This window comes from Empidonax traillii, unplaced genomic scaffold (assembly GCF_003031625.1).
Source record: "Empidonax traillii isolate 1590-97213 ecotype Southwest subspecies unplaced genomic scaffold, ASM303162v1 scaffold816:size509043, whole genome shotgun sequence".
Lineage (NCBI taxonomy): Eukaryota > Metazoa > Chordata > Aves > Passeriformes > Tyrannidae > Empidonax > Empidonax traillii.
Genome location: NW_020956009.1, coordinates 250,058 through 277,011, shown reverse-complemented (window position 1 = coordinate 277,011; position 26,954 = coordinate 250,058). Strand labels below are relative to the sequence as shown.

General features: G+C 43.3%; 1 protein-coding gene across 4 annotated transcripts in view; it reads left to right on the top strand.

Moving 5' to 3' along the window:
• The window catches only part of ZBTB46 (zinc finger and BTB domain containing 46), a 49,134-nt gene that overhangs the window by 1,447 nt on the left and 20,733 nt on the right, over positions 1-26,954 (top strand). For 3 of the 4 annotated variants that reach the window (XM_027901833.1, XM_027901832.1, XM_027901835.1), the window contains exons 2-4: positions 6,030-6,157; positions 7,909-8,048; positions 14,712-15,681. In XM_027901833.1, the coding sequence (XP_027757634.1) occupies positions 7,995-8,048; positions 14,712-15,681 (1,024 nt within the window). In that variant the 5' untranslated portion in view covers positions 6,030-6,157; positions 7,909-7,994. The remainder of the gene's footprint in view (positions 1-6,029; positions 6,158-7,908; positions 8,049-14,711; positions 15,682-26,954) is intronic. The other variant, XM_027901834.1, reaches the window with a different exon arrangement.

Here is a 26,954-nt window from a genome sequence, read left to right as displayed (position 1 = left end):
ATGCTGGTCCTTTGGGGGAATATAGGTTATTTTTCATAAGGCTGTAACAAGTGCGAAAGTGGCTGGAAATGTTTTCTGTCATGCTGGGAAACTAGTGAGGTGTCCTCTCCCCTCCCCAGGAAAAAGTGCTGGTAAAATTTGGCGGAGGGGAGAAGGAGAGGTGCTGGGAAAAGCAGGGGTTGTGCTGCTGGATTGCCTTTGTGTCTCTGTAAATAGACATGTCAGTTCCCAAAGTAATACAAGTAGTGTCTGATAACTCAATCCCAGATGACAAATAGAGAATGGAGCAGATTTTCAGGACTGTAACAGTGGGAGGATTTCTCTTTTGAAGCGGAGAGGGGGAAAAAGAAAAAAAGGTTGGTACCTCCTGAGGAGGTTCTTCCCCGGCGCGTTATTGTGAAGCGGAGCGTTCGGATGGAATCCGGAGACATAAACCCATATTTATTTATTTTTACACCTGACCGGGGAAAGATAAACAAAGGAGAGTTTAACAGCTCTTTAATGAATTCCTCATGCTTTTTATTTTGCAATCCCAATGATTCATTTGGCAAGCCTTGCAGGACCGGATTATTATCAGCATTGTTTAAAGCCATGCTAATTAGGAGATGTGTTTAGCAAACAGTGGTATTGTAGACACCTGTACCAAAGTTCTCGCGTGCATTTTAATTGCATCACTGCTATCATTTTTAGCATTTAGTCACTGTAATACAGATCTGGGTCTCAGTTCGTGGACTCAACCGAGTATTTATTACAAGTGTGGGTTCTCTGGGTGCACAGAGCAGCCCTGCTCCTAATGCATTAAATGTGTTTTCTCAAAAAGGAGAGGGAGTATTTTTTCTTTTTTTATTTTTATTTTCCTGTGGGGATTCAAAGAAAAAGCGGTGCTGTCCAAGAAGAGTGGGAAAAACACAATTTTGAGGAGGAAGCTTGCTGTGACTGGATAGCTCTTTGACTTTAATCAATACCTTGCTTGAACACTGTGTGTTTTTGTAGCCTCTTCTAATTGAAAATAAAATTCTACTTTCCCCTTCTAAACTCCATCTCGCTTCTCTCGCTGTTTGTCAAGTTTTATGTTTTGAAATCCTCGGTGATGGAAAAAAAAAAAATGGGTGGAGTGTATTATTAGTCACAATATTTTCAACATGCGGTGAGGAATTGCTGCTTTGAGGTGTTTTTTGGGAGCCGACAGGGAGAGGAGCTGCCCTGTGTGGTGGAGGGAGAACTAGGGGACAGGATTTTGGGGGGGGGGTGCTCCTGAACACGCGTTGCTGAAGAATACTCTGTGGTTTGCTACGTTCGTGAGATAAGTGCAACTGAAATAGAAAACGAGTCTTTTGGTTTTGATGCAGCGTGTCCAGGAGGGGGAAACTCACTCACAGCGAAACTTCTCTCGCGGTTGTTTTCATAGGCTGCATGTTCGCCTCGGTGGAACCGAGTCAGTTTTAGTGTGGGACCAGAAACGGGGCATTCGAGTAACTCTTAGGGCTGAGGTGTTTTATCCCTGTGCTTTAAATGCTGCTTCGTTCTGGAGCGTGTAGGACTGAGCCTCTCTGAAAACATGACCTGTACTCGGGGTTCTTGGAGGCTGGAGAAAATGGGCCACTTTCTCCCCGTGGTCTTTGTTTTCTGGGACAGTTGTACAACAGTGGAAATGTTCTTCGCAAGAGGATTTTTTTTTTTTTTAAATTTTAATATCTGGAAGTGCTTAGAGGAAAATCAGTTTAGCACCCAACCCCCCCCCCCACCCCAGCAGCCCCTGCTGTCAAAAGGAAAAATGCCTCATGTTTGGAAGGTCTGTTGTTTGCCTGTATTTCCTCCGGTGATGTGTTGTGTTGCTGTGAGGTTGAGCAAATTCTTTTCGTCTTTGCTATCCGCTTGTGCGGAATATTTTATTATTTATTTATTATTTTGTTTTAGAACCGTGGTTTTTTGAAGTTTCTAAGCAAAGTTTCCTGTCCTCCCAGCAGCTCAGAGCAGGCTGACACCCAATCCAAACTGCCACTGCCTGCTTTCAGGGCAGGAATTATTTCATAAACAGCTCAACCTTTCCCAGGACATTTTTCCCTTCGTGTTCTCACTGGTTGTACTGGCTGCTCCAGAGAACTCTGTAATGCTCTCCAGGCTCCCCCTGAATTGGTAAAAACCATTCACAGGGGTTTTCCATGCTCCTGTGTGCTCAGTTTAATGGGCAAACAGAAGGGCAGAGAGAGGGCTTAGTTTAAGTCTTTGAAGAGCTACCTGCAGCTGTAATGGTTATCCCACATGTCCCTTATAATTCCCAGGAGCCAACGGTTTCTGTCCATTCCTGGCTGAGAGTGTTGCCCTGGAAAATTCTAACACTTTGCAGAGAGGGATTAATTCCGTGTTTATATTTCGTGCCGGGCTGGAATATTCTGAATTGTGGAGCTCACCTGTGTTTTCTGTGGGGGATATTTGAAACTTAAAATGTATTAATAGTTAAAGGGAGCGTGCCGTGGGCTGTCTGCAGATACCAGGGGTCATGTTAGGAGAGAGCACGAGGACTGACTACAGCTGAGAGGCAGAGGGAGGAATTCAGTCTGGGGGAGGTCCTGCGATCCCACTCCACACCTAAAGCATCTCCCTGAAAGGTTTTCTGATCTTTGGTCAAGCACAGTGGCAGTCAGGACTCCAGGATTAAAATCCGTTGCTTCAAAAACTTCGCTTGTTCCCTCCTGAGGATGTTTTTTATATTTGTGTTGCGACCCCCTTAAATCTGTCCTTGGGTGGTTGGTTTTCTCAGTTCCCTCTGGATCTTCAGTCCTTCAGACAGGATGGGAAATAAAAGCCTGGATCACTTCGTGCGGGACTTTCACTTGAGATGCGAGAGGGGAGAATCTCAACTTCCCTAAACAGTTCAATGGTTTTCTGGTTCGTGCTGCATTTGGATGCACAAGGATGCCCAGTTTGGAGGCATGGCTGCTCCTTGGGACTCCTTCCCCATCCTGTAGCTGTTGATTGAACTGCTTGTTATCAGTCTCCCCTTCTGTGAAACAGGGGTGCCAGGGTTCACTCAGCTCTCCCAAAACACTTTCTGTTTTACTGATGTAAAATCATAATTGTGCTAGAAGTGCTTTTTCTTCATAAAGGCAAACCAGTGGAAAGTCCTCACTGGATTCCCTCCGGGATGTGGTGGAGTCCAGAGGCTCATGGGTGGGGTTTGACGTCCCTTACCAAGTCAGCTGTGGTGCAGTTATTTTCTGAACTCTTGCTTTAACTTTCTTTCACGCCCATACACTTAAGAGACATCAGGCTGCTGTTGAGACGCTGGCTGGAAATAGCTCTGCAGGCGGGGTGAGATCCTTGACAGCCATTCTAATGAGATGGAAATGTGTCCCACTTGGCAGTGCTCAGGTTAGAGCTGAAACTCACCTTTCTTGCCTTGCCTTTTGGGGATGTGGCTGACTTCTGTTCCAGCCCATCCAGTGGTGATCCTGGCCTGTTGCTCACTTGGCTCGTGCACGTGCTCGGGAAGAAAAACATCCTGCGAATGCTGGAAGTTGCCCTGCAATTGCTTTAAGTAAACCTGAGTTGGGGTCTTCTGCAATGGAGGGAGGCACTGAGGCATCAGAAATGCTCTACAGACACATCTATGAGCTTGTGTGTGGATTAAAATAAACCTGGTTACGAGAATGTTGGTGTGTGCCAGGACCTTACCTTGACCAAGAGCCCTACTTAGGAGAGTGGGTAGGGTTTTGCATATTAAGGAATGTGTTTGTACCTCTGTATACCCAACCATCTTTCCTGATTATTTCTCCATCATATGTTGAACAAACTGCTTATTCCATCCAATTGAGTTTGCTTTCCTGGTATTTCTCACTTCTGGAGAAGAGCTCTGTATAAAGTTGATATTTCAGGTGGTTGGCTTGTTCTCTCTGAGGAAAGAGTTACACAGAATTTACACCTTTTGTGCTAATACAGCATCAGAGGAAATACCTTCCTGACTAGTGCTCAGATCATGCCCTGAAACAGAAGAATCAGTGGTCTGTACTAGCCATTAGTAACTTAAAATACTCAAACCCAACTAATTTAAGTGCCAATGAACGAAGTAGTCAGAGTGCAGTTGCTCCTAACAGTCCTGCCACTATAGTGTTGGAGAATGAGGTGGTGGCTAAATATAAACCCAGCTTTTTGACTTCCTCCTTGTTACCACTGTGTCCTTCTTGGCTTCACTCCACTTCTTTTTTTTTATTTTTTTTTTCATTTTTTTTTTAATAGTAGTTGATCAAATCTGGATTATGAGATTTGTGTTAAAAAGGAAAACAGGATCCTTACCCAAGGCCCTGAGGGCTTGTACCACAAATTACACAAACAGTGTTGGGTTGTTCTCAAAGCACCTCATATGTTATCTTTGGTTTTGCACTGGTTGATTTTTTTTTTACTCTTAGATCATTCCTGACTCCTTTTGTGTCTTTTAGGTGATCTTTCAGTTCCTCCCACTGCTTTACTTCTCTTTAAAAATCACCTCATGATTCTTCCTCCTTTGGCTCCCTCTGTTTTTACGTACTGAGTTTGGAAACTTTGGCAAAGATCCCCTAATTAAAAAGCCAAAAACCAATGAGAAAGTTTAGGGGAAACCATTCTTCAGGGCAATTCCCAGTGTGATAAGTTCAGAGTTCTCTAATTCCTCTTTTTTTTTTTTTTTTTTAAGGTCCTTTTTATCTTGGTTTTTTTTTTTTTTTTTTGACTAATAGATGCACAAGGGCAGAGTCTTTTGCTTAGGTTTCTTTTGTGACTTTAAAGTTGAAGCTTGGAATCTTTGGGAGTTAATGTCACTTGGGCAGGTGTCATGTGGGCCACAGGCACTGGGATTTTTTTCAGGTTGTTTTTAATCTTCACTGCTAGAGTAGCAGATCTATCTGTAACTAGATTCTTATATTTTATTTTTTTTTTTTTTATTTTAGCAGACTTCTCAGAGCTGGTTCCCTGTAAAGCACTTGCTTTTTAAGCCCTGGGTAGCTCTGCCATGTTCCTTTTTGTGTTCTGCAAAGTGTGTGGTGTGGGTAGGGTTGGATCTGTCCTTGGTGCAACGAGATGAGAGAGAATGGACATCAAAAATAGGGGAATGACATGAGAAAGTGTTGCTGTGCTGTGATGGAGAAGGGATGGACAGGCAGGCACGTGGACAGCGCTGGAAGTTATGGGGAAATGGATAAGGGGAATGCAAAGTGCAGTGGAAATATCCCTGCAAGCAAGCAGCTGGAACTAGAAACACCCACCTGTGCCCTGTGGGAAAGGTGCATCCTGCCATATTAGCAAGTTGTTACCCGTTGGAATATTGTATTTCAGGCTGCACAGCTTTTAGAGGCATGGAAGATGAAACTTCTTTCTGCATTCTATTGGGTATTTTCATCTTTGTGGGGTTTCTTCTTTCAAAGCTTGTACGTGTTTGTAAGAGGGGCAAAGTGCTTTCCTTGTTACCTTGGTGGATGCTCTGTAACATGAAAGGTCATGCTGGCTTCTGAATGCTGTGTTTGGGTGGGAATAAAACTCAAATCTCTTACTTTTGTATAACGTGGGCACATAATATTTTTCTGTAACCTTAGGCAAATATTTTGGTTTTGGAGGGGAATCCCTGTAACCATGAGGTGAGATTAATACTAACCCCATTTCAAGTGTGTGGGTGGCAGGGGTCACAGAAACATTAACTGAAACTTTGATGTCAACTGAGACAGTGTTAAAATGGTTTGAAATCATTACAAAAAGTACCAGTTTTGTGGAGTGACTTTTTCAAAGCACTTCTGCCCGGAAGCATCGTCAGAAGTTGTTAATAATCTTCAAATTGGTCTGTTAAGCTCTTTCTTTAAGTTAACACAAGGGCTAAATCATCTTCCCTCTATGCTTAATTATGGAAATACTTCAGAATATTTCTTGTTGAAATGGCAAACAGTGCTGTAAATGGGCAGTTATTTTAACTGCTGCTTGTAATTATGTGACACCGAAGGGCTTTGTATCGAGTTAAAGTTTGGATTCTAATTTTTGCCTCCTGTTCTTTCCATTCCCAAACACAGGACATCTGATGAACCTTTTGGAGCTTGTTACCAGAGAGCATTCTCCTCTCTTCACTGAAACATGCACTGCCCAGCTGGGAAACATCGCCACATTTATTTTTGCTAACAGGAAACACTTCTAAATATCGGTAAGTTCTCAGCATTTAAAGATATTTTTGTCACGTGGTGTGGGAAAGAGAAAGAGGAGCTGGAGATAACACTGTCATGGGGGCTGACAGTTCTTTATAAAACTTGGCTTTACATTGCTAACAAGGGCTCATTTAGAATTCTTAGCCAACTGCAAAAGTTGGAAGAAACACCTCTGGCTGTTCCTCTGCTCCCTCCCTGTGGCAGAGGTGCCTCCACTAATCGTGGCCACTCAGTTCTCATCTGTTTGATCAGAAGAGGAAAACAGGTGCAGAGAAAGCAGTGCTCAAAGCCAGAGAAAAACTGCAGAGCAGTGCAAAACAGTGTGGGCTCAGCCTTGCCATTCTTACCAGTCTGTTCTGGCTCCTGTTGTGCCCTGGGACAGAGGTGTAAATGAGAGTTTTAACAGTAACAGCCCCAAGTCTAGGTGAAAATACATATTCCCGTTACCTTTTGCTAACAGATTAATTTCCCAAGTGTCTGGGTTGGTCTGGCTCCCTCACTGCCCCACTTTATTTTTCCTTAACTGTCTAAATAACAGGACTAAAAAGAGCTGGCCAAAACAATTGCTATGGAGAAGCAATCAGAATTTAGAGAAAGGCAAGACTTGGCCGTCCGAAATAGAAATTGAGAACAAAGTCACTGGTGTTTGCTTCAATTGGGTCATATTTGTTTTCAGGATTTTCAGTTCTGTTTGCCATAAGAATGCTTGGATTTTCCTCATTGCTTCATTTATCAGATATTTTATTTCGCCTTCTGTAATGGCATTAGTTTGTGTTGGAAAAGCTTTCCTAATTTTTACCTTCTGATGTTTTTCTTTCACAATCTGTTACTACAGAAGGTCAGTTTTGAAATCAGCAGTATTGATTTATAGCTTATTTTCATTAAGAGAGCTAATCTGATGTGGAAGACGTTTGAAATGCAGAGATCAAAAAAGTCTTTGTCATGGCCATCAGCATAAACCTTTAAATAAAACATACTCAGAAGTTTAGGTTGGAAGTTAAACGTTGCCTGTATGTGCTACCCTGAGGAAAATAAAGTTTGTTTTGTACAAGAAAAATAGGTGTACAAGAGGATGGTCTCTAGTGGATGTGTCCTCACAGACAAAAACCTTGGTGCAGATAAAGTATTCCTACCCCTTGTAGCTTGTAACCATAAACAGCATTTACCTGAGAAGCCTCTCTGTGAATGTACCTTTCACATATACTGAAGTACCTGTATTTTACACAGAACTTCAAATACCTTGGGATGGTTTGGTCTCTTGTCCCAGGATGGTGTCATCCTACTGGTTCAAGAAACTAAACATTTCAAGAGGAAATTCTCCTGATTATTCCATTGCAAACTTCTTTCAGGAGCTGTAGTGGTAGCTTTTTAACCTCAGTATTTCATAGGTCAGATAAGGTGAGTCTCTTTAAAAGAGTCATTTAAGTGAGAATGTTTTGAAAAGCTCCCAAACAGGAAACCCCGTTGTTCAAGGATCCGTTTGAAGTTTTAGTAGCTAAAATTAGACTTTTTTGTTCCCATACGTTTAAGAAATAACTCTTGCTTATAATGTTACTAATTGGTAGCCAGGCTTTAATTACCTGCAGTGCATTGAAATGCTCGGAGTTAACTTTTCTGGGGTTCGCGAAGTCATAAATAGGGATGTTCTAACTGTGAGTTTGGAGGGAAAGGGCTTCAAAATGTCTCACTGTTCAGTAATCTCGTAGTTTAATGCCAATAATTTCCTCTGGTTTTGCTTTTTTTGTCGTAGTTCTGTCTTTCTCCTACAAGAGTTCACGCCAGTGCTGTCGGAAGGTCACGGAACAGGGCACTACCTGTGCTGCCCTGGGGCTGTTGATGTCCTCAGCTGTTGTAGGAGAAACACTAGACCTGGAACCCAGTCTGTTACTGGTAAGAAGTAATTGCCTTGGATTTCATTTATTCGTTTAATATTACGGTTCCTGTGTTTTCTCTAACAAAATCAGTAAATATCTCTTCACTGCTTTTTACTTTTAAGAACGCTATAGCAAAATATGCATCTATGATCTTACCTGCCCCCCCCCCCAATATTTTTAACTTCACACTTTCTAAGTTTCTAATTTCCCTCCATCCAAAATACGGAGGATAACAGTTTTCATTTGAATCTCCTTTTCAGTCCTGGTTTTTCTCTTGAAATTCTTCATGCACTGTCAGAGCTAATGGAGGTTAATAAATGGATTTTATTTCAATACCTGCAGAAACCCTGTGTCGTGGTTGCATTTTTGTGGTGCCAGCTCCTGCACAGGCTGGCCCTGTGACTTCAGGTGGATGGTTTGACAGATCAAAGGCCACAGCCAAGTCTCTGGTTTGATGTTTTGGAGTAGAGGGTGACATGTTTAATGGTGGCTCCCTGTTATTTTAAGCTGTGCTATTGGAGTTAGATTTTGCTTGTGGTTTGTGTTTGGACTGTGCTTTAATGAAATACCAGAAGTGTGTGGTATTCTGTGCTGGTGTTTGAACTTTGCTTTTGGGCTTTCTGGATTGTATCTGTGCAAGAGATTCTAAACAGAGGTGTTGTTTTAATGCTCTGGATGATGGGGTAGTGTTGGCTTGAAGTTGGAAAAATTTTAGTGAATCCTCATCAGACTGATGTTAATTAAATAATACATGTACACTGACAATTGAGTGGGCTGGTTCAAATTTCATAATAGAGATTGAATTAGTGTTTTCCTTCAAGTTTACTGAAAACCATTTGCTTCCCAAATTCTTGCCTTTTCTGTACTTCTGTAGTATTTCTCAAGCTGAATGGTGAAACCTTTGTCTTTTTTTTCCCCTTCCTGTGACTCCTAACCCAAAAGGCTGAATGTGCACTGTTGGGGCTCTAATTAAACGTTCTCATCCCCTGCCATCAGGGAAAAGTGGTAGCTGTTGTTTGCATGAAACCCTGAGCTGTGAGTAACCTCTCTGGCCCAAGGGTCTGTTTTGGTCTGTTTACAAACATCTGCCTGTTTCTCTTTGAGTTCAGAGTTGTGGTTGGAATGACCAACTTAAGCAAGGGGTGATTGGTTTCGGGAATGGGAACAGGGCACAAGAGTTGCTTTTTTGGCAGCTCTTCGTTTTCATGAGATGTTACTTACATCTCCTTTGAACAAAGCTGAACATAGGAGTATAATTTGGGGTTACCTGGTGTCAAGAAATGAGAACTCCTCTGGAATTGTGTGCTTCCTCCAACTCACTGGTGAGAAAACTCTGCACTTGTGGAGATTCGTGCTTGTAAAACTCAGGAGCGGTGCCTTTGCAGGCGGTGACCATCCATTAACACCCTGAGTCTTATTTTCCTCTCATTTACCAGAATTAGTGGTAGGTACTGTCCTCTGCAGTTGCTAAGGTTACCTTGAGGGGTTTTGTTCCCGTTCTTTTCAGCAGGGGGGCACATGGAGAGGAGGAATCCCCTGCGTTTCTGTTGTCTTTAATTGGATAAAAGTGAAACTTCCATGCACTCTGTGTCTTGTTGTGCAAGGAAGCATTTCAGGCCCAATCTCACCTTACAGAGCTCCTTTGCAGAGGAATTTAAAAAATGTTGGAATGTCTTGGGAGTGGATGCAGGGACAGGACACAGGGGAAGCAGAGAAGTGGGGTGTGTTTGTTGGGTTTTTTTGCACAAAATAAACCACTGGAGTGAATTTGAGTTCTTCCTTAATCTGTTTTTACTTTTCTCTGAAGGGAGAGAGGGGGGAGGAAACAACACATTTTTGGTTAAATTCCAGTTGGCATGTTTTCTCCAGGGAGCAGAGTGGTGGAGGAGTGCCCTAGTGAGTATTTTGGTACTCTGTAACTTGGGTCCTTGGTTTTAAGTGTGGAAACATGTTTAGAAAATTGTAACGGATGAAGTGTGGTGTAGTTTAAATCTTCAGCTCACTTATACTCTGAGAGAGGAAAAAGTAAACAAATAAACAAATCCTAACAGCAGCAACCCCCCCAAAAAAAAAAACTCTCCAGGCTTTTTTTTTTTTCCCCACCTGTTTTCTTTCTGAGTGAAGGAAGTTTATTTTTGGCCCCACTGTTGCCCAGGGGACTGCTCTGTGGAGGACTTTGTGTGTGCTTCCTTTCTTGTCTGTGACTTTTTGTCAAAATTCGAGTAATACCCTGAGATTTCGATGCAACAAATTTGTACCCCTTAATTTTACTGGTGTTAATGTTTTGGTCAGGAGACTTATTCTGATTATGCTGAGAGGTATGGCCTTGTAAGTAGTGCTGGTTACTTCTCTTAAAGCCTTCCCAAAGGGTAGTGAAATCTGTGTCTATTTAGACTCAGGTGATAGTTTCATGTTTAAATAACTGTACTGACAGTACAAAATAAGGCACTTTCATAAGATGATCTCTTTGTAGAACTAGGTTCACTCCAGCTGGAGTTAAAGATTATATAAATTATTAACAGCTTATTTAAGGACAGCTTTTTTGACGTGAAAAATAAAAGGTAGGCCTGTATCCTGACAGAAATTTCATGGAAGTGGCTCTTAAATCTGTTCACCCTGTGTTCCTTTTGCTGTTACGTGCCAGGGTTTGTTTAGGCACAATGTTTCTGTTGTTGTGTTTGGAAAAGCAGTAGACTTGAATTACTGTGCTGTCTATGCATTGGCTTATGAAGAAAGACTGATGTGCTACAGTTTATTTTGTGGAAAATCTTCAGATGAGCTCTCATGGTTCGTTGGCTTCCTGGAGAGGTGTGTTGTGGCCATGTGCTGGCATGGCAGGAGCAGCCCTAAAGAACTCCAGTAGGTGCTCAACTTGGAAATCCTTCAACGTAGTAAAAAGACCTGAGATAAACCAAAAAAAATACATCATTGATCTTCAAGGTCTCTTGCTAAGAAAGCTCCACAGCTTATTCCATCCTTGCTGTGCTTCCACTGGAAATTTGAAGGGTACAGCTTTCCTGAAGAAATCTTTCCACAACATTTTTTTAAGTGGAGATAAATATCATTACCAGGAAAAGGGAAAAAAAAAACCCTAAACCAGCAACAAACCACAAAACAGCATGTAAAATTGGAACACAAGAGCACAGGGTTTTAAAGCTTCCTGAATTTTTAACTACTAGCAAATTGCCTTAAATTTAACTTGGATTAATTCCCTAGTGATCCTTGACATTAAATGGATGTTCTGGTTTGACATGGGTAGACAGAAAACTAATTAATTCCTCTGAATTTGAGGCATATTTAATTTTCTCCCCCAAAGACCTCTCATTTAGAAGGTACAATGCCTGTGACAGATGCTGAACGTGGAGCGATGTGTGCGAGGTGGCAGACCTTCCATCAGAGGAAGATCAAGACATCTACAAGAATAATTCCTGACTTGGAAAATGTTAAACTTTATTGATTGCACCAAACGTGGGAGACTCCACATCATCACTTGCTTACTTGAAGGCGCTGGAATGTGCCCACCTCACTGGCCAGTGGGGAATCTTGCATAGATTTGTTGTGTGTTTGGTAAAATTTCCCTGATATTTTTTCTCTGGCTTTGTCTCCTGCTTCCTAAAGAGATGAGCAAGTGCTTCATCCATAAGTAGCACTAAATTAGTCAATCCCTGAACCTCAAGCTGGCCCAGTCTAAACCAAAGGTAGCAAGAGACAAATATTTTAAAATCTGTGTTTCTGCCATGGGCAGCTTTAAAAAAGGACAAGGTGTATCTGAAGTGGACTGTTATCAATGAGGGGGGACGTAACCCACTGCACTAAGCTCAATAAATGTATGAAATAGCAAAGAAATAAAATCTCAAGGAATTTATATAATTTCCAGGTGAAGAACATTGAAGAAGAAAAGGTGTTATTGCATAAATTCACCAGAGCAGGTGGAGACATTGACAAATACTCCTGATGCTGTTCTGTATGAAATTGAGGAAGAGAAAATTATCCTTGCAGGAGATTGCCCCCCCCCCCCCCCCACACACACACACAGATCCAGGGAGTTGCTGTTTTGGAATATGGATTTTGATATCCATGAAGGTACAGCAAAAGGAAATTCCATGTCCAAAATATTCCGATGGCTTCCTGATTGTATCCTGTGAGGTTTTCTTGCGTCTCCCTCTGAGTCGTGTGGATATGGCAGCTGTTGGAGACAGGACTGATGATGGACAATTCACTTCATCCTATGTGGCAATTCATATTTCCTGAGGGGACAAAGCTGACTCTTCAACTCCTAAAAGTAGATGCAGTAGTGGTTTCTGGAATAAAGACAAAACTGAGCTGTCATTGTGCCTTACGAGGCGATTCTCTCCAACACAGAGATGTTGGGAAGCTGTGGCAGCCACTTCCAGAGCCTGGGTTGGAGAACTGCTGTGCTGGCTGGTGCCATCACAACCTTTTCAGGCCAAGCACCTGAAAAATCCTTTTTTTTTTTTTTTTCCTCCCTGGTTCTGATTCTCTGTTTGAATTTCATTGATTTATTTCAGTTGTTTGAGATGGGGATGGAGTCTGTGTGAGGATTTGGTTTGAGGTCTCCAGGCGGATTTCTGTGGTAAATAGGTGTTGCTCAGTGTACAGCTGTAGTGTTATTGACCTCTTCCAGTTCAAATAAATAAATTTAAAAAAAAAAATTTGGTTTCTCTATGCATTCCGTGCTTAATTCTGCAGAAAAAGCTGCACTGCTTTGAATTTGGCGAACACCAGTTGAGGCTCTTTGTGTTGCAGGAAGATGGTCCTTCTTCTCTCGAGGGAAGCAAATGCTTCTGAGTGATCAGGGACCAGCTGGTCATGCAAATCAGCATTTCCAAGGCTGCAGAGAGGCAGCTCCATCCTTGCAGAGCTGGGGAAGCTTGGAGCAGTCTTGCATAACTTGAACTTTTGAGTCGTCAGGTGACTCTCTCGAAGGTCACATCTCACGTATGTTCTGTGGGCTGGGAGGTGCTTTTCTGGCCAGCAGTGTTGACTAAACTGCAGCTGGTTTGCTCCTGCTGATGATAATCGTAGCGCAGGGTAGGGAAAGAGGGCAGGGGGCTTGTGAGTCTGCGTTCCACAGTACAGGAACCACACTTGCACGTGTCAGGATACTTCCTTAATCACGGCTGCCCTAGAATTGTGAGCCAATTCGAGCAGATGGGACTGAGTTTGTGTGTGAACTCGCTGGATGTTAGGAAGGTGCTCCAGGCTCTCATCAGCCTCCTTAATGCCAGTGTTGATATTGAACCATGTCTGCTTCAAGACTGCAAGACCTCAGAGATTTCAGTTTTATAAGTAACAACCAGTAGCCTAAATCCAGGCTTCTGGATGTGTGTGCCTGCCCATAATAACATTTGGAGCTGGGTCCAATTTTACAGTTGTGTGTTGACATGTGGACCCTCATATCGATTCTACAGCTGAAACTTCTTGCGTTGGAACAAATTTAAGTTTTTGAGAGAAAGGGGCAAGATATCCTTCGCCTCGATGCTCTTAATTAGTTGGGCCATTAAACCACTGTGACACGGTATATAAATCCAGATAATAATTTCCAAAAAAGTGATGTAAGATAGAGGAAGTGGCAGAGTTGAATGCCAAGGAATTTGTAAAGCTGTGGCAGCAAAGGCAAGTGTGGAGTTGCAAAGGTAATAACTGGGTAACATTTAGTCTGAAAATTCTAATTACTGTATATATATCCACATTACTGTATATTTATCCACATTTAGGACCTTTATTTCTGTTTTGGGGTGTAAGAGGATAATTTGGAGCATAACTCACAAGATGCGTTGCTGCTGGCACTAATGCCTTTATTTTCTGATAATACTGCCAAATTTTATGAAAGGTGATCAAAGGCCCTGTGAATTTTTCTCAGCTTTGTTCTGTTGGTCCTTTCTTTAGGGGATCATGAGAATTTCTCTACCCAATATCTGAGGTTGACTGTGGGGTAAACTTGGAGATGTAAAGCCAAGGAGATAGCATGTTTGTTACAAAGTAAAAAATCTTTTGCTTGTAAGTAGTTAAGCTTCAAATAACATTAATTTCATACTTGTGATGTATTGCCAGTTAAGTTTGGATGGGGACTTAAAATTTAGTGATCTGTGGTCTTGGATTTTCCTGACTTTTAACCCACACTTATAGCCCTTCCACAGAAATTTAAAGAGGGGAAATGCTGGTTTCAGTTGGCTTTTGCTGTGTGAGGATTTCAGCTACTCAGGGTACTACACACCGTGCTTGTTCCCTCGAGGAAATTGTGCTCTTCAACAGTCTTGCCTCCATCAGTGTGGTTTCAAGTGCAGCACCTGTTTCAAACCCAGATTTTGCCAAACTCAGAGTAAAAACTGACAGCTGGTGTACCCTGGTAGCTTCAGGTTCCCTTAAGAGCCTGTAGTAATTTAAAGAAATATTTATCTGGGATGTTATGAGCCACAGGAGGATTGGCTTCAGATCTAGTTCTTCTTAACGTAAATTGCTTGAAGTCTGGTCAAAGGGAGCTGCATCATGTCAGTGAGTGTGCAGTTGTAGGCAGTAGCTGTGTTTGTGACATTCTTTCCCGATGAACCTGTTGCTTTATTTGGCACAGCCCGGGGTTTGCCTCAGCCTTCGGAAAACGCGTCTGCGAGCTCCTCTCGGCTTTTTTGTAATGCTGTCATTTCCTTCCCCGCTGCAGGACCTGTGGAAGAGGAAGCATAAAGATTTCCAGATGAATAACCGAAAGGAAGACATGGAGATTGCTTCCCACTACCGTCACCTGCTGCGGGAGCTGAACGAGCAGCGGCAGCACGGCATCCTCTGCGATGTCTGCATCATCGTGGAGGGCAAGATCTTCAAGGCTCACAAAAACGTCCTCCTGGGCAGCAGCCGCTACTTCAAGACTCTCTACTGCCAGGTGCAGAAAACCTCGGACCAGGCCACGGTCACCCACCTGGACATCGTCACCGCGCAGGGCTTCAAGGCGATCATCGACTTCATGTACTCGGCGCACCTGGCGCTCACCAGCCGGAACGTCATCGAGGTGATGTCGGCCGCCAGCTACCTGCAGATGACGGACATCGTGCAGGCCTGTCACAACTTCATCAAGGCGGCCCTGGACATCAGCATAAAGTCTGACGCCTCGGAGGACCTCGTTGATTACGAGCTGGGAGCCCCTTCCAGCAGCAGCACGGACGCGTTGATTTCGGCGGTGGTGGCTGGCAGGAGCATATCCCCGTGGCTGGCCCGGAGAACCAGCCCGGCAAACTCCTCTGGGGACTCGGCTATTGCCAGCTGCCACGAGGGAGGGAGTAGTTACGGCAAGGAGGATCAAGAACCAAAAGCGGACAGCCACGAGGACGTTTCGTCCCAGTCTCTCTGGGCCAGTGACATGGGCTATGGGTCTTTACGGATCAAAGAGGAACAGGTTTCACCCTCGCATTACGGAGGGGGGGAGCTTCACTCTGCCAAGGATAGTGCAATACAGAGCGGGTTCTCGGAGCAAGGCGTGGGGGATGGCTGGCAGCCCACGGGGCGCAGGAAGAACAGGAAGAACAAAGAGACTGTGCGGCACATCACGCAGCAAGTGGAGGACGACAGCAGGGCAAGCTCCCCGGTGCTGCCTTTCTCACCTGCCTCGGGATGGCCCTACAGCAGTCGAGACCCAAGTAAGTCGTTCCTCCAGGTTTTGGGGCTGAAATTAAAAGCGTCGAGTTAATTAGATCTGTTTACGGTACGATCTTATCAGTCTCTGAATTACGAGCCTGACGGTAGAAACTTGTGCTGCCAGCAATTCAGAAGCACCGAGTGCTGCACGGTTCAGTCAGGAGCCTCGGTGTCAGAGGCTGGTTCTCCTCTGAAACCAGAAGTTTGGTTTTGTTTTGGGCTTGAACGGCCTAAATCGCCCCCAAAACACCTCCATGATTGCTGGAATTAGCGAGAGGAAAGGTTGGAATTTATTTTAGCAGGTGTGCAAACTGATGTCAGGGTTGAGGAATTTTCCTTGCACACTCTGTTGATGATGTAATTACACCACACACAGGTGTAATTTAGTCCTGCCGATACCATCTCCAGAACTTCCTGATGTGCAGGTGTCACTTTCTCTTGGGTAAGAAAACCACCAGAGCTCATTGCTGGTAATGGCAGGGTCAGTGTTTGGTAACTGTGAAGAATAATGTGTTTTTTCTGAGGCACTGCTATGGCTTCAGATGTATTTTGATGTGTGACTGCTTGTGGTCTGAGATCAGTGGCTGCTCCTAAAGTGTGTAGCCAGTGAGAAAAATGATTTCTTGACTTCCTTTGAATCTTCAGCAGTTACTTTTCTGTCTCGTGATAACTGCCCTACTTGATTCCTTGATCAGTGGCAATTAATGATCCCAAAATGCTACTGAACCAGGAGTTTGGTGGTTTTTCCTGAGGACTTCAGGGAAATGTGGGATTAAACTCACCCAAGTTGATTTGGAGAACTTAGCCCATGCTGTGAGTTAGCCTGTGTTTCATTGGATACCAGAACCCAAGTCAGCCAGGAGAAGGGTGTGTGAGATTATAGACTTTTATGTTGCCAAATTTGGATTAAAAAAGCAATATAAAGAGTACTGAAAGTCTTTAAGAGTCTTTATGGGCTGAAAAAGGAGGTTTAAGGTGCTTACATTCTGGAGCTTAAATGTGGTTTTCATTGAACGGGTAACTCTCTACAAATGTCTTGAGATTTATTGTGTTTTACGGTTATCTGCTGCAGCAAGCTTGCATGTAATTATTCTAATTAGCTGATGATAAAATCTAAACAACGTCAGTTAGAAGAAAAATGCAAGATAATTTAAGATAACAGTGATTTATGATGAATCTTGTTTTTATAATGCATGCGTTTCAGGCTTGTTTTGAGTTAAGACTCGGCCTGGATTGCCTGGTGTGCTGTTCTCATGCGACTGTTTTTCATTTTCCATGGCATCCCATAAAAACAACTCAATCAGTTGTGCTGTCTGAGGGGTGTGGGCTTGGACAGTACCTGGAATGAACCAGGCATGGAGTGACTGCAGAAACAGAACTGCAGCTCTGATCCTCCTGGAAAACTGGGTTCAGATTGGACATCTTGACTGAAAACAGTGCAAAAGAGAAGACACTGTATTACTGGAAGCTGAATGAAGCGTGGATTATTTAATTCCTAATTGTTAAGGAATTAAATTGCAGTGGCTGTGTGCAGATGAGAGGAAGATGGCTCAGGGGCTTGACTCAGCACAGTGCTGAGACAGCACTGTCAGCAGGCACATCAAATTAGTTGTTCCAAAGCTTGGCTCAAATGCGGTTTCCAATAAAAGAGGTGGTTCCGGTGGTGGGAAGGGGGAAGCTGAGTGATGGTGGGTGGGGGAAGATGTCAATATTCCACTAGTGCTGGTGAAACAAAAGGAAAAAATGGATGGCAACACTTCCGTGTGTCCAAAACGAACAAGCACAGGGGCTGCTGCTCCAAGAGCAGCGTGTGCTGAGTGTCCACGAGGAGCGAGGAGTGCGTGTGGAGACTGAGCTCGTGTGTGTTCCCCGTATTGGCCGTGTGGAGAGGTGAATGGAAATGAAGTTCTCCTTCCTGCCCTGCTGGAGAAGGAGGTTTCTCTGCACTGTGGGGCCTAAAATTGTGGGAAGGGTGCGTGTGGGCTTAGCAGCAGGGATTGCCTCTGCGAGCCCTGCGTGCGCCCTGGGTCAAAGTGTCTTGTCTCTGGGGGATTTTTTTTTTTCTATAATTTCAAAGGATTGGAGATGCAAATGTTCAGTTTTGGTTAACCTTGGACACCTTGCCAGCAGCCTCTCGTGTGGTAGGCGTGTGGTTTGGGTGAAATCAGTTGGTCACTGAGGTGAGACTGCAGCTCTTTCAGTGAGAAGTGAGAGTGCTCCTCCTCCCCCAAGCCAGCCCCATCTGGGGCCCTGCAAGCAGCAGAGTCTTGTGGTTATTTCCCATATCCAGCAGGTGGAAGCAACTTTTCCGGCAAACTGCTCCATCTCCCACATTGTCGAGCTACGAGGTTGTGCTTAGGTTGAGTTTTGGTGCCCCAGGGTCTTCCCTCTCCTGTTAGAATTCAGCAGTAGTGTAGGGGTGTTGCAAACTTGACTCCTAAACGTGAAGAATAATTGATTTTCCTTGTGTGCAAATGGATAATGACACGGTGCAGGCACTTCCAACAAGTAATTGGGATGTGTTTAAATTTCAGCTTGAAGTTGTCTTTGATTTAGTCGTGTCAGGTTTCATTCTTTAAAACACACTTCATAGTCTAGGGTTCTTTTTCACCTCATTTATTTAGAAGTGTCCCATTGTTCACAGCTATGATGAAAAGCTACTCATTTGCTAAAGGAAATGGGTGTTGAATGTTCTTTCATAAGTAACTAAGAGGAAAGAAAGTTACCTAGAACTCTTTGTTCTTTGAGGCTCCTTCACTTTTCTGATCTAATCAGTTATTTTAAGATGCTGGTTGCTAAGGCTGAAAGCCCTCATTGTGGGATAATTTGGGTACTGTTTGTGAATGCCTCTGTGCTGGAGGACTAACACAGACCTTCTGGCCATGCAAAAATCGATTTAGGAGGATCCTTCTTCAAAGTTCAGTCCTCCCGAATTTGAGCGAGGTTACATCTCATTTGGTCCTGGTTGCAAACAGCATTGCATTCCAGCAGCATTTTGGAAGGGGAGTCTTGCAAGTAACCACTGCATCACCCTTTGATTATTTGGGGCCAGTACACTTCGCAGACTGAAAGTGCTGCTCCTACTCCTGTACTGTACAGGATTGCTTCCTTCCAGTTGTATTGCAAAGAAGCACATCGCAGTCATTGAAAGTGCTTTTCAAGCAACTCACAACCCATTCACACGCAGCAGCGGTGCTTCTTTCAGTGGGAAACACGTCCTTGTCAATGCAGGCAGGTGTACTAAAGTGTCTCAAATATTTAAGCAGACTGTATTTAGTTACTGATCAATGAGGTCTGAAAAAGACAAAGATTTTTTTTTTTTAATTGAAAGGGTAAAAAAAAATCCTTTGTGAATCAGTTGATTCTTTCCCAGGTGCTGACAGGGTGCTGCTGAGAGTCTTTGAATTTGACAACATTACAGATTAAAATAAAAAGGGAGTGTCTGGAGTAATCGTATTAATGGTAATCAAACATCATGGAAATAGCAAGAGATTGTTCATGTCTGCCATGAAGAGTCTTCTTCATCCAAGAAAAGGATGATCAAATAGGATTTGCAAAAGAATGTAAATGAAGTGGAGTTGCTGGATTGAGAGTGTGACTCAGCTCACAGTTTCCCAGGGTGTTGTCAGTCAAGCACAAAGCTTCATGAGGACCATTTTTTCACGGTAAATTCAATTTATTAGTTTGGATTGTCTGCTTAGCATCAAACACATTAGGTTTTCTCTTTCTTATCCTGTTTGGGTTGTTTAGGATGTCAGCCTGTCATTCCTTGTATGAAACATTCATATATAAGTTTTCCTCACCAAGCCACATTAGCTTGGAAAAGCAATTCTCCAAAGTAAACTGGCTTTTATAAATAATAACTTTTTTTCACAGATGAGCCAAGAAGAATTTCCTCCACAGACTTGCTAAAAGGGCAGGTCTGCCTTTTATTTTATCCCTTTTGAATTTCATAGGTTTTCTGAAGAAACATACTGCTCTTTGTTAGTCTTCATATCAAAGGTGCTTATGAAATTCAAAAGTAGTCCTGTGCCATGAACATCTTCATTTTCCTTAGACTACAGTTCCTTTAACACTGCTGGATAAAGTTTTTGAAGGTTTACTAGAGGATCAGGTGGCGTTTGGAAGGCTCTTGCCAAAGAGGACAGTTATCTTCAGGATGAGAGTTGTTTGGGTAGCAAAATGTTGCTGGATTTGCTTCTTCATGTAATAAAAAACTCTTGTCACTTGGAGGGTGTCTTTTGAAGAATTTATTGATGGCTTTATTAATGTGTTAGCTCAAGCATAGTAATCATGATTCAGGAATTTATTTCTGAGGAAATACTCCCACGCATCTTCTGATTGTTTGCACCCAAAAGCTGCGAGTGGATTTCTGTGTGCCAGTTGACTGCGAAATGAAGCTAATTATTTTAAAACCAGCAAAGTCCTTTTTAAATACTCTGCACACTGGGAACTCTTTGCCTTCCTTTGGTTACATGCAGTGGAATTTCTGTATTCTGTAAGAAGAGCTTCAGGACTTGATTAAGCCCCGAGCAGTGACCTCCACGGCAAGGACGGGCAGGACTCCACCGTGTCCTCCTGACTTTGCAGAGTTCACAGTCCCTTTTAACATTTTTCCCCTCTCAAAAAATCTTTAATTATGCACAGGTTTCCTCCCTCCTGGTGAGGAGACGTTGGAGTTCCTCCTTTTCCAATGACACACACGTGATGGCAGTGCTTGCTGCAGGGAGCTGTGCTGGCAGCTCCCCGGGAAGCCTGGAGACAGCTGCTGTCGTCAGCCTTTCCCCATCCCTTTTCCTGTCTTGGTTTCTAGAGAGCAAATCATGATTACAGGAGCTGCTGGTGAGCACAGATGCTTAACAGTGGGATCATAGAGTGAGCTTACATTTGCAGAAGGCTTCAGAGAGCCCATTGTAGATGAACTCTCAGCTGTTTTGTGCAGGTGAGGTCTCTGGACCTGTCTGAGTGCAGGCAGGTGAATGATTTTATTCTTGAAAATAAAGTCCTTTTCTCATCAAGCTACCAAGGGTTCCTGTCCCTCTGTCAATGCAGGTCTTTCCTTGATTCATATTTTCAAATCATTATTACATCAATAGTTCCATTGAAAATTCCATTGTTTCTGTTGTGATATTTGGCAAAAGTGTCAGTCCAAGTAGAAGAGTACAGATTTTGCAAAATGAGAAAAGGGAGGGGAAAAAAAATGAGTGTGGTGGTTGTACTCAGGATCCAGGGTGTTCAAGGAACTCTTAAAGGTTTTTATTCTGTTTTATGAGACAAAACCAAACGTATTGAGGGAGGTGTTAAGGAAACTCTTGGAAGCGTGTGGTGTTGAAATGATCCATGCAGTGTGGGAGCCAGAAAACTCACTGGGACAGAATACAGCCAGTTATTCTCCCTTTAAATGGACTTTGCTTTGGAGAGATGGAGTGTCCAATCCACCCACCATGGTCTGAGTCCTGGTTGCAATATGGAAACTTCGGGCAGGGGTTGAAGTGTCTGTCACAGCCTTGACTGAAAACTGGAATGGGTAAAATTTCAGTTGTCAGATAAATATCTGATGCCCTAAACCGACACAGGCTCAAAATCGTAATGGTTTCCTACCACTAGTTTGTTACTTAGGTCATAACTCGGCATATTTTGGGATTCTTTCATGCCTGATTTTGGAAAGATCACTTTTTAAGGAGGATAGGTGTTTTGAATCAAAGCATTCAGCTCATTGGAAAGGTGTTGGAGTATTTTTGAGGGTAGGTAATAGTAAAGTACCAATTGCCTGCCACTTGGAAAATTAGGTTCATTACTGCATTTTCCCCCCTTCTTTTTGTGAAGTTGTAGTCACGGTGCAAGGTATTAAAATTTCCTTTTTCCTACAAGAGAGTTTTAATGATGCTTTTCTTGGGGAGATACTTCAATGCCATAAGCAGTGGTGGTCAACGATGCCAGCCTTGCTTTCTCAGCCAGACCTGGAGGGGTTACAGCTTTGTGCTTTAATGCCACCCCCCTGAATTCTTTCTTAGCCCGAAAATCGGCTTAGCCTGCATTCCTGGGGCTTATGGAGCTGCCCAGGTTCCTGGACCCTCCTTGGAACTCTTGGTGTGCACAAAGCGCCAGTGCACTGTGTGGAGGTGGCTGTGAGTTGCATCAAAATGCAAAAACAAGCAAAAAAAAAAAAAAACACTACCCCAAGCCCCACTGACCTGTGTGACCGTATGGTGAATTATGCAGAGGGTGCTCAGTGAATAATTCAGGTTCTCTGTACGGCCACAGTTACAGGCTGACGAAATTATTAGGATACAATCTGTGTGGGAGTGACTTTGGAGTTTCTGTTATTGAAGGGTTAGGTCAGGTTATTTTCAAGTTTGGAAACGAAAATCATCCCTTTAAACCCAGACACACAGTCCCTGGCTACACCCTGGCTTTAAAATGGTTCCACCCTAAACCAGCTTTAGCTCAAAGCTCAGTGTCTGTTTCCTTTCCCCACCCTACATTCCTTTTTCCCCAGGCTCCCAAGCCCTCCTCCTCCTCTTCCTCCTCCCCGTGGTAGCAGCCCTGATTCTGTTAATCTGCTTTAACTCCAGAGATCAGAGGCATTTCCCCTCTCTTGAGTACCCTTCTCGCTATTTTATTTGTTCCTCGTCCCAAGGTTACACTGGGCTCATCTTTAAAGATCTCAACCTTTCAAAAACAATTTCACCCCCCCCCCTTTTTGTTTTTTGTTTCTTTACTGAAATTGCAAGTGAGAAATCAAGAAGCTTTCAGTATGTTAACATAAATCCTACTCCTGCTTTGCCATCAGCACTGTTCAGGACTTTAACATCCCTATTTGTAGTGGTTTTGCGTTAAACCAGGGTAGGAGTTAATTCTTTAGATGCAGTGGTAGGGCTCAAACCCAGACTTTGCTGTACTGGTCTCAGATTGATTTATTTTTAATTTTTTTTTTTTTACCTTTCTTACAGGCACTTCTTTCAAAAGGGTAAATACTTGTTCTGAGGCTTTTTAGAGTTTATAACTCAGCATTCTGTCATATCCACGAGTGTTCTTCATATTGAATGTGGTACTTGAATGTTTTATTTCTGTCCCTTCATGTTTGTTTCTGTTCCTGTGCTGATGAGCGGCGAGGGGTTCTCTCTGTCCCAACAGAGCAGGGGGAATAGTGTCAGTCCTTTAACTGCCTGAGTTAAAAGACTTGGAAAAAGAGGTTAAGCTTGCAGTCAACCTTAGTATTTTTAAAGCGATAGTCTCAAGTTACTGTACAATTCTCCGCATATTTTAGGGAAACAAAAGTGGCTTAAAGTATTTCTGCACTGCCCAGTCATTCCTGCTCCTTCAAAGACACTTTATTATTCTGTTTTAGAAGAGTTTCAAAAAGAATGAACTCACCCAACTTAATAATTTCCCTCTCTTTTGGATTTGGGAGTTCTGTTTTATCTCGGTTTAGGAAGATCAGTAGTTGAGCAGGTTTTTTATCTGTAGCCTCACAAACAGCTGAGTTGAGGTCACTCACAGGCAGTGGGGGAACAATAAAAGGAGCAGGATTGGGGCAGGAGATCCTTTTGCTAACACAGAGCATGGAAAAGTATCTGCAGAAACTTTTTTCAATGGTAGAAAAACAAATATTATGGGAAAGAGTTGAAAATTGATTATTTTTTTCCAGATACCTGGAGGACTGGAGGGAATTTTCCTGTTATTTGTACACTGGTTACTGTTTGAGGAAGGCAGAGATGGAGATACACTTGTGCTTTTAGAATACACTGCAGAAGTAGCAACGTAGAACCAGGTGGTATTTGTGTAGAACAAACCTGATTTATTTTAGCAATGTTATTGTCGAGGTGTCGAGGAGAATGTTTTGTTGGCAAAACAAAACACAGACAGTGAACATCCTATGGCTGTAGGCTTGAAAATTATATTGAAGCGTCTGTGCTCCTCCTGAGCCTTCCAGAAACAGGAACAGCATTGGAAATCGAGAGTTTCATACAGGATGGGGTTTTTTTCAGAACCCAAATCCTGACAGCCCCAGATCACCCTGCTTTGAGTCACGCTGTAGTAGGACTCAAACCTGGAAGAAGAGCCTGAAGGAGGTGACTGTGTTTTCGGTTCTATAAGGATTCACTTAAGATATCTTGCAGTCATTAATATGAAGGCAGCTTTTAACAATCATATATGTTGTGGTTAAATATCTATATTTGCTAATTTCCTGCTCTAGGAAATTGGAACTTACTTTGAATGCTGTGCACATTTACTGCATCCACATGTCTACTGTTTTGTTTGCAAAACAGTGCAAATCAAACCCAGTATAACTCATGGCATCGCTTCCCCATGTAAATATTGCAGTGGGTGAGAACACTGGGGTTTGTTTAACAAATAGTAAGTTGTGAAACACTTTTGAGGGATTTCTGTTAGGAAGGAGGAGGTATCTGAAACACGAGCTCCAAGGGTATTTTTAGCAGCTGGTAAAAGATCGTCATTTTCCTGCCAGCCTGTGTGCTCCTTTTTTTTTTTTTATTCACCAGAAAAAAATCACTATGAAATGAAAGCTCTTCTTTTTCCCCTGAGAGTTTAAAAATTAATTGTTTTTTATACAGAAGGAGATCAAGCCAAATCTTCCTAAACTTACACAAGACACATCATCCCTGGCGTTGTAGATGAAATCTGCTGTGGGGCAGATGCTTGACACAAATAGGTGGCAGAACCTCAGAAAATTAAGTCTTTGATTTCACCTAAGTTTTTTCCAGAAGAGTTTGGCTCGGGTCACAATTTGACTGCATCCTTGAAACAAAAGCTGAGTTTTAAGTGGCTCCCACTTTTCTTTGATGCTTAATTGCACCCCCACGCCCTCCTGGCAGTTGTTCCGGTGAAAATGTCTCTGCACCCATGTGGAGAACCAGATTGGGGAACTGATCTGGGTTTAAAAATAGCTTTTTTTAATAAATCGGTTTATTTTTAACGTATTAGTTCCTGTCTCAAGTTTACTTCACAACTACACTTGTGGTCATGGTGCCACTGAGGGAGTAGCAGGGGAGGACGCAGGAATTTGGGGGGTGGGAGAAGTTGCTGATGTTGGAACCTCTTCCCTTTGCCCTTTCCACTTGACACGTTGTAACCAGAAGAAAATTACATTTGCCATCACACTAAAAATTACCCAGCTGTGTGCAGGAGATCCTAAACATCAGCCCCAGAAACATCTGCCTGCATCCATCACAGGCCGCTTCCAGGCCCGATGCTGGTGGTGGGATGTCATGAACCCCCAGCAGGTTGTTGGGTGGCACCAGACTGGGAGGGATGATTTGCTGGGAGCCAGCAGTGCCAGGCACAGCGTGAATTCCACCAAGTCCTTCGTGTGGGGCAGAATAACCCCGTGCAGCACTTGGGGTTGGGAGCCAAGGGGAGAGAAAGCAGCTTTGCAGAAAATCTTCTGGTGAGTAAGGAGCTGAAGAGGGGCCTGTGTGCCCTTCCAGCAGTGGAATTTGGCTGCCTGCCTTAGGAAGAGCATCTGGAGTGCAGGATCCAGGTTGGGGATCTCCAGGCCAAGAAAGACTTTTGACAAGCTTGAGCAATCCCAACCATCAAGATGAAGTGCATGAGGAGGGGCTGAAATGGCTTTGGTTTAACCCTGGAAAACAGGAGGGGGGTAGATGGAGTGCCCAGAGCCAGACCCTTCTGAGAATCTGGATGGAGAACGAATGAGAAGGAATGGACACGAGTTACAGGAAGGGAGATTCTCCTGGGGTGGAAGGAGGAAATTCCTGCCAGTGGTCAGATGGTGGAGTTGTGGAGAAGCTGTGCTCTCTCTCCCCTGCAGATGTTCTTAACTGGGCTGTACAAGCTGCTGAGCAACAGGATCTATCTCCAAAAGTAGCCCTGAAGTCACTTTCAGCCTGATTATTCTGCAATTCTTTGATGACTCCAGGTAACAGAGCAGTGATGCTGTCCCAGGTCAGGGTGGCTTCTCTCTCTGATGGTGACACCGCTCCAGATGTAATTCCAGTTGCTGGTGCTTCCAGGCTGTACTTTCCCTGCTGCTTGTGGCTGACAGCAAGACTCCTGTACCCCAAAGTGTCTCCCCTTCAGTTCACCTTTCCACCCTAATTTATGTAAAGAGAGAACATTCCCACCACCTGGAGGGTCTGCTGTGGGGTTTTATGTGGAAGATTGACCTGGCAAAACATTTCCTTTAGTTCTTAGGGGGAAAAGGCTTGTTTCTGCTTTGAATTTTCCAGCAGCAGATGTAACCTTGTGTGGCTTTCCTTCACACCTGTCTCTCTTCTCGTGGGTTTAGTCCTCCAGCTGCAGATTTTTAGATGTTCAGCTGTCTGCATGAGAGATGAAAGGAGGAAAAAATGATTAAAAAAAAAGAATTATGAAAGAGAATAATAGCATTGGGAGTCTGGGAAACCCCACTGAGGGTTTACTGAGAAGGTTAAAACACAGTACAAACAAGAAATAAGTGGTGTGAGAGAAGCAGACACTGAGGAGGTAGTTTGGTAACAGATGAGTTTAAGCTGTAATGAGGAAAAATGACAGAAGCAGGGAGAAGAAATACAGGAAAAAAAATTGTTTTCTGTATTAAAGTAATTAATTAGGGTAGTCAAATGGAGTCTTTAAAATAGAGAAAGTTTTCCTTGCTGTTTCTGGGGTGGCATGTGTGCTTTGCTCAGTCATTGGACTGGGTTTAATACCTTTTTACTGTCAGTTTCCTCCTAGATCTTGGAAAATAAATTATCACATTAGCATATAATTTGGGTACTTCTAGTAAGTTCCATCACTTTTATTTGTGCCACAGCCCTTTCCGAGGGGCTGCCAAGTGTCTGTAGCGCTTGACTGTTTTGACTAGTGCAGCTTGGTTTTCCCATAGCTGGGTTTGTGTGACAGGAGCTCTGTTAGCAGGACTTTTCGGGGATTTTGCAGTAGCCACCTTGGGTGTGTTGGGAATATTGCACTGCTCCCGCTGTCCTGGCATGAGGTTTATTGTGGATCTGTTAAAGCCTGCCTGGTCAGCGTGGTTGGGAGGTGTGTTTTGAGATCAGCTGGCATGTGTGACCTCTGTGAGACCCCCCCCGTTACGTGAGGCTTTCATGTGTAAGAACTTCACCAGTGAAACGTTGCTTACAGAGTTTCAGGGCTGTGTGGGAACACTGTTGCCAGAATTGGCAGAAAATAGACCCTGTGTTTTATACAAAAGCAAACCCCAATAATAAAATATTCTTTCAAGTCACCAACTAAGAAAGCTTTTCTAAAGCCTTCTGTGTTGGGAAAGCAGGCTGGTGTAATAGAATAACTG